Here is an 8,303-nt window from a genome sequence, read left to right on the forward strand (position 1 = left end):
AGTTTAGTCATTACGCCTTTGGGTAGCATTATATAAACACACTCTTTAGCCAACAGGTCTTTGAAATGCATATACAATATGGTTATTCTGCAAAACAATTAGACAGGAAACAATCTTATGCACAGCTGCTTGTACTGTAATGTTCCTAGTAGGGTGATTGCGCAACAATATGTCTGCTCAACAACGCTTTGTTTGTTCAAATGCGAGCTTCACTGTAGTATATAAGGGTGGGGAAAGATGGGACACCCATAGCACATAACATCTAAATATCCTGATCGTGTTTTGAACAATTAACAACGGTCTATGGAAGTCGCGTGGATACGGTTTTTATATTTTTTTTGCATATTCTTTGTTTATTACCAAATGGGACAAGAAAATAAAATAAAAATATGTCTCATCTTCCCCCACCCTACTATATATACGCAACTTAAAAAAAGAACAAAAAAATTCACTTGTACTGACGTATGTAAGTATCAATTATAACAAGTTTCAAATATAACCCAGACACCGCATGTCATGCCCCTGACGCCTCCGGTCTTTACTTTTGGTAAACCTCGTGAGTATCAGTGACGTCACCAAATATTTTACGTCACAGCACATCGTGTGATACTCCACGTTTATAAGTGCTATGACAAGCAGTGCGGGTACGGTTTATTATAAACTGTGCGTGCGAAGTAGCAGCGGTTGTGACATAATGTGTATAAGAGAGTTTGTATTGAGTTGTGAACGCCAAGTTAGGAAGATCATACTGTGGGGTAAGATGGGTACCGTAGGAGAATGGACCATCTTACCCCCAACTTGCTATATATAGTTAGCATGCTTTGTGACATTAGTGTTAAAGTTAAACAGACAAAAGCCAATTATCTGAAAATCTGAAGTAGGCTATATTTTTATAACAGTGTGTTGTTAATCTCAGGGTGTGTAGAGTTTTGGGTTTTAAATTGTAAGTTTGATATAAAATGGCATGTCCTTATCTATCTGGGAAGAAATCGAAAAGGTAACAAATATTGAGGCGACAATGTATACAGCATCCGGCGTGGTGGCATAGTCATAGTGGTTAGCGCGCCTGCCTGTAACCCATAGGTAATAGGTTCTAGGCTCGTCGCTGCTACCATTGTGGGCTGGCACGAGGTGTTAAACCCGTGTTATAACGACTATCGTTGCCCAGCCACGCGAGGATAAAGTAAGTTACATTTTCATGTATGCCTAGTACACCATGTTTGCAGCGTGTACGTAAGTCCATGGTAGATCCATTACTAATAGGGCTACCTATTTATTACATTAGTACAGGCGTTATTGCAATGTCCATTTAATACACCATGGCCTATATATAACTCTTATTAAACACAGGCGGCATTCAGAGCCCGTACTTTTCGACGAAGGCGACTTCAACCTTTCATCGCAGGAGGGCAAAAACAAAATAACCGCCCCCAGCCAGCTAACGTATAACTCCTACCTACAAGTGAGTATATGGAACAATAAAGTTGATGTAAACGTGCTTTTAAATTAGGCTTAAAGAGCGTTACCAATTGTTAAAACATATAGTAGGGTGGGGAAATATGGGACACTATTTCATTCTATTTTCTCGTCCCATTTGAAAGTAAACAAAAAAATTTAAGAATTATAAAACCGCATCTTCGCGACTCCCATAGACCGTTGTTAATCGTTTAAAACACGATCAGGATGTTTGGATATTATGTGCTAACGGTGTCCATTTCTCCCCACCCTACTATAATTAGAAAGTATGGATGTTATGCGCTGAAGGTATTAATGTAATACCCCCATCTACCTTAGCACATAACATTTAAATATCCGGATCGTGTTTTAAACAATTAACAACGGTCTATGAGAGTCGTGAGGATACGATTTTATCATTGCTTGAAATCTTTAAAAATAAAATAAAAAGGTGTCCCATCTTCCCCCACCTTTCTATATAACTGGTGAAAGTCGAAGGCCCACAACATGGTCGCTGCCTTTACAATAGTATCACCTCATGTTCACTGTTGATATTTTAACACACAAACCCTTTCAACGTCACAGCTTCCACGTCTTCTCTCATCCCAGTATTTACAAAGTTCTGCTGGTGGGAAGATTCCTGTCCACGATGAACATCTGTTCATTGTAACACACCAAGGTTAGATAAGTGTTTAGTTTTATTAAGTTATAACATGGGTGTCAATCTATACATGTATGCTTGTTATAATTCAACAGTGAACATAAGGTGTATGAATACACCATGTGTGTCTGGTGTATAAGAAGACACCCATGTTATAACCCGACAGTGAGCATGAGGTGTATGAATACACCATGTGTGTCTGGTGTATAAGAAGACACCCATGTTATAACTCGACAGTGAGCATGAGGTGTATAAATACACCATGTGTGTCTGGTGTATAAGAAGACACCCATGTTATAACTCGACAGTGAGCATGAGGTGTATAAATACACCATGTGTGTCTGGTGTATAAGAAGACACCCATGTTATAACTCGACAGTCAGCATGAGGTGTATAAATACACCATGTGTGTCTGGTGTATAAGAAGACACCCATGTTATAACTCGACAGTCAGCATGAGGTGTATGAATACATCATGTGTGTCTGGTGTATAAGAAGACACTCATGTTATAACTCGACAGTAAGCATGAGGTGTATGAATACACCATATGTGTCTGGTGTATAAGAAGACACCCATGTTATAACTCGACAGTGAGCATGAGGTGTATGAATACACCATGTGTGCGTGGTGTATAAGAAGACACCCATGTTATAACTCGACAGTGAGCATGGGGTGTATGAATACACCATATGTGTCTGGTGTATAAAAAGACACCCATGTTATAACTCGACAGTGAGCATGAGGTATATGAACACACCATGTGTGTCTCATACGCATGCACACAGCGTATGAATAAAATATTCCATTTATTACAGCGATCGAATTATGGTTCAAACAAATTATTTACGAAGTTGATTCAATCCGACAAATATTCGCTGATTCATACTTGGAGGAACGCAACATGTTGCTTGTTATCTCAAGAATATCAAGAGTGTCAGACATTCTACAGGTAGCTACTATATTACTGTTGGAGAAGATGTGACACCTTCAGCACAGAATATCCAATTATCCTGATTGTTTGTAAGATTTGTGAGGATACGGTTTTATTTTTCTGGATGTTGTGTTTTAATTACGAAATGAGACGAGAAAAAGAATGAAAAGGTGTCCCATCTTCCCTCACCCTACTGTATAAACATTTTTATAATATGTTTTAGATTCTGAGCGATCACTTTTTGGTCCTCGAGACGATGACGCCTCAAGATTTTCTCGATTTCAGGTGAATATTCTAACATTATATATGGGGTCTTATGGCAAGGAACGCCATGGGAGCTTGAATTTCGATGCTAAGTGCATACCGCATACAACCACATTGAATAATCAGATAACTAAATTAAAAATATAACTGGACTCCATGTCCAGTCTACAAATATTTAACAACAAAAACAACTTTTGTTCGACGAAATAGGATGACAACAAAACGCACAATGTTGGGTTAAACTCGACAATAATGATCTTCCATTTGTGGGGTGTTTCCCAAATATTTTTTAGTAATTTTACAAAATAAAAAAAATAATATTCATTTCTGTTAAATCTAGGGCTGGATTTGTAAAACCAGAGCTTCAACAACTATAAGTTAATTCAGATAGCAAAGCAATTCAATTTATTGCAATCTAGGTTTAAATTGTCTAAAAATCACCGGAACGCCGTTACAGTACACTCCAAACATTTATTGAGCTTCTGGAAGTCTACAAATATTCTACTGTTTGTGGGCTGTCCAGTGTACACCACATATGTCGGATATTTAACGTTATATATACGTTTATATCAAACTATATATTACGCAAGTGTTAATATATATAGTAATGATAGCATTTTTAATAAAAGCAACTTTTACAGGCCATTCTTAATGAACGGATCCGGTTTCCAAAGTTTACAATTCCGGCTTATGGAAATAAAGCTAGGAATGCCAGAGGTATGACGTCATGATGACGTGTGTAAGAAGTGTGACGTGGCGATTACGATATTTTTACGATACGCGCTTAGTTTGTGCATTTACGCAAAAAAAATAACCAACGAGCTGGTACGTTGCATAGTATGGTGGGGGAGACGAGACACCTTTAGCACATAATATTCAAATATCCTGATCTTGTTTTAAACAATTTAAAACGGTTTATATGGGAGTCGTGAGAATCCGGGTTTATACTTTGAATGTTCTTTGTTTACTACCAAATTGGACTAGAAAATAGAATGATAAGGTGTACCAACTCCCCCCACCCTACTATATGGTATTAAACCATCGCATTTTTTCTAACTAGAATACTAGATCGAATTAGCCAATTATAATGTTAAGTTACAATAGACTCTGACACGTTTTAAAACAAGGGGATGCTATTGGTTGATTTTGGGGGCGTGTTGTAATGACAAACAATGAGCACTATGCGGCCATAAACACACATATCACGTGAATGTAACTGCTGCTGTTGGTTTAGTCTGTAGACAACATGTTAAATATATTGACTCACTAAATACGGTGTACGGTCTACACATTCTATGAATGAGGTCATAGAGAGGTCCCTCAGCGAGGCATGCCATGGGACCTGGGATTTAGACCAGAGTTGGCCCATTACCCCAATATTGTATATGCACATTCTATTCTATATGGGCGACGTCCCTCAGCCAGGTATGCCATGGAACCTACGATTTTGGCCAGAGTTGGACTGTTAACCCAACATTTAATTGTAGATTTTATGAGAAATCCGATGGGGTGCATGAAACCAAAACTGCGTGTTAGAATTTTCATATTATCACATATTGAGATGGCTGTACATGGTATCCGGCATGCGAATTCGCCTGCGAAGTCGTATGCAAACCCATTACCGAGTTCCGCATGCGGCAGCGAAATCCGGACAAAACAGACGAACGAACGAATTCCGGATACTGTTTACAGCTACCTTAAGTAGGATTCTAATTATGTAGGTTTGGGAAAGATGCGACACCTTTTCGTTCTATTTGCTAGTAAACAAAGAACATTCAAAGAATTATAAAACCGTAACCTCACGACATCCATAGACCGTTGTTAATTGTTTAGAATACGATAAGGATATTTGGATATTAGGTACTAAAGGTGTCCCATCTTTTTTTAAGGTGTCCCATCCCCACAGTATTCTTTATAACGAAATAATCTTTAAGATCCTTAAGGCGAGAAATTTTTATTATTTTAATTCTGTGCAGGACCTGAGAGTGCAGTACAACAAGCAACATTATTTGGAAGTTTTCTTTGGCCACGAGAAAGAAACTTTAAAAACGGCGCTTGGGCAAGAAAGTCTATTTTCTTTGGTTAACGCTTGGTTGGAACGAACGCCCGGCTTGGAGGGAAATGGTTTTGATTTCTTTAACAAATTCAGATGTAGTGTACAAGCAATGCATGGCGAGTTCGAGGCGTTTGGAGAAGTACGTTTGTTTGTATTGGAAATTTGCATGGGGGAAATATTAGGGATAAGATTTACACGACGACGGCGTTTTGACCCGGGTGTTTTATATGATAAAGAGCCAATATACGGCTTTGGCCGATTTCGCTAGTTCAGTTATCCAGATTCGTTTGCTAGTTGAAATTTAAACCGGAAGTTAAACGTAAATGAATGGCAACTTATGCGCTGCGGTAAGCCCTTTTAGTCCAGATAAAAATATTCATAGAAACACGTATTTCTGACGTTGTAGGAGATAGAAGACGAAGAAGAAAAGCAAGAACACCAGCTTGAACATTCAAGAGGGGTCGAAACATTTAATTCGATTTTCGACAAAAATAAACACGACGAATTGGTTGCTAGGGGCGACCGAAGATTTTCCCATAAAGCACTGCAGGTAAAATAAAGCGGAAATGTCGTAATTATTTAAATACCACGAAATTCGGTTTATGTCAGTTTGAAATCTTTCACTACAACTACAAGTAACGTAACGCAGTAATTGCTGCGTTACTACACGCATGAATCTCGGTCCTAACATTGCCTTTTACAAATTAATATCTTTAGGACAAAGTCATGCTAATACACATTACATTACCAAAGCTACTACCTTAGTTTAAAGTAAATATAGTCTATCTAACCGCTGTGGCGGGGCAATGACAGTCGTTATAACACGGGTGTTCTGTTCTCATGCACCTCGTGCCCGCTTACAAGTTCATGTAACCTTGTGGTATGAAGTAACAACAACATACGTTAACAGGGCGCACTCATGATCTACTTGTACAGAGACGAGCCACGTTTCCATCTCCCGTTTCAGCTGCTGCAAGTACTAATGAATATCGACTCCCATCTCACAAAGTTTAGATGTAAATATACCAAGTTATTATGTACTAATAAAACCAACTATTTTAATATGGTTTTCCATGTAATGTTTGTGACACTGCAATAGCTTCAGCAACTCGACTGTGGGCCTGGGAGTGGAAACCATAGATAAGTCACTCAAGTTCCCACCCATGAGAATATAAATGACCAAACCAACCAAAAGTCATGTCTGCTTATTCACACACTGCAATAGCTTCGGCAACTCGACTTTGGGCATGGGAGTGGCAACCATGGATAAGTCACTCAAGTTCCCACCCATGAGAATATAAATGACCAAACCAACCAAAAGTCATGTCTGCTTATTCACACACTGCAATAGCTTCAGCAACTTATTTTGGGCATGGGAGTGGCAACCATGGATAAGTCACTCAAGTTCCCACCCATGAGAATATAAATGACCAAACCAACCAAAAGTCATGTCTGCTTATTCACACACTGCAATAGCTTCAGCAACTTATTTGTGGGCATGGGAGTGGCAACCATGGATAAGTCATTCAAGTTCCCACCCACGAGGATATAAATGACCAAACCAACCAAAAGTCATGTCTGCTTATTCACACACTGCAATAGCTTCGGCAACTCATTTGTAGACATGGAAGTTGCAACCATGTAATACTCCCGATTCATAACCTCACTGATGAATTAACAGACAGCCAAACTTGCATGGTGCAGAGAATGATTGGAAGAAAGTTTGGAACTGGAGGTTCATCTGGTTATCTATATCTGAGATCAACTTGCAGGTTGGAGTTGTATTGGTATGATTAGGACTGGTCACTAATGGGTTATCCAAAATGTCAGCCGCACCTAAAAAAGTCCCTAAAAATTATTCACCCACAAAGTTACATACTGGTAACTCGTAAGCTGCCACGAGGTGTATGAAACAGAACACCTGTGTTATAATGAAAGCTGTTGCCCCGCCATTGAGGCTGAATAAATCAATGATCACTAATTTTCTCTCTTTTTAGTGACAGATACAAAATCTTCTTGGATTTGATGAACCTTTCATCCTTTCTCGTTCCAAGAGACAGAATCCCTCCTTTGAACCAGAAGACAAGACGCTCTCTCTCCATCCAAGATATCTATGCTCCGGAGGTTATGAGGAGAGTAGCTGAAGACCAAGAAACAGATTCAGGATTGGCATCAAGCTTGTGCAAAACCATGAGAAGGATTTCCTTCAGTTCTCATGGAAGTATTGACGAAAAATTGGAGTCTTATAGAAAGTCAGGGAAACCAGAGAGTATGGTGTGAATGTGGTTGTGTGAGGGTATGGGAGTGCTTATGCGCAAAGTGGGCAACTGAATATACTTTAGTGGATCTATTTTAACCAGTGGTTCATAACCATTTTTTATAACACATAAACAACTGATAAATTTAAAAATGTTGGGTTATTATTTTTCACACATAAATATACAACTTTGTTGGGCCTGTGCCTTTAGCATTAAAGTTTAAGAAACAAACCCAGAACCGCTGGTTAAAATATAATGTACATGGTCATTGCCACAACCTTTTAACTGCCAGAGTAAATTTATGTAAGTTTGTTGTGCTTGATGTGGGTGTTGTTTACTGACTGAACAATGAGTTAGTTTGATGATATACTGTGTTGCTTTGCAATCATACAAACTGATTATGGTGTTTCAAGTACATGAGGTATATCTGTGCAATACAAGGGTATTTTAAATGGATTGTTTATACTAGAAATAATAACAGGAACAGGTTATAGAATTGAAAGTGCTATTCTATACGGGTAAAGCCCTACAGACCTACATGCCATGGAACCTGGGATTAGGAATTAGGCCAAAGTTTGCCCATTAACATTACAAATGTACATTCTGTGCATTGTAAACATAACAACCAATGCGACAAAACTATTTTGAAGGATTGTGAGTCTAAGTCTAACTAACTG

At 38.6% G+C, this 8,303-nt stretch overlaps 1 protein-coding gene across 1 annotated transcript; it reads left to right on the top strand.

The window, feature by feature from the left end:
* The first annotated feature begins 879 nt into the window (after positions 1-879).
* Positions 880-8,087, top strand: LOC100181631 (tryptophan 2,3-dioxygenase-like). Its single transcript, XM_002119960.5, has 11 exons — positions 880-997; positions 1,351-1,462; positions 2,041-2,134; positions 2,933-3,066; positions 3,272-3,333; positions 3,954-4,029; positions 5,289-5,507; positions 5,775-5,918; positions 6,279-6,384; positions 7,050-7,140; positions 7,366-8,087. The coding sequence occupies exons 1-11, from the start codon at positions 960-962 to the stop codon at positions 7,646-7,648; spliced, it is 1,359 nt and encodes a 452-aa protein (XP_002119996.1). The 5' UTR covers positions 880-959; the 3' UTR covers positions 7,649-8,087.
* Positions 8,088-8,303: the final 216 nt, after the last annotated feature.

This window comes from Ciona intestinalis, unplaced genomic scaffold (assembly GCF_000224145.3).
Source record: "Ciona intestinalis unplaced genomic scaffold, KH HT000415.1, whole genome shotgun sequence".
NCBI lineage: Eukaryota > Metazoa > Chordata > Ascidiacea > Phlebobranchia > Cionidae > Ciona > Ciona intestinalis.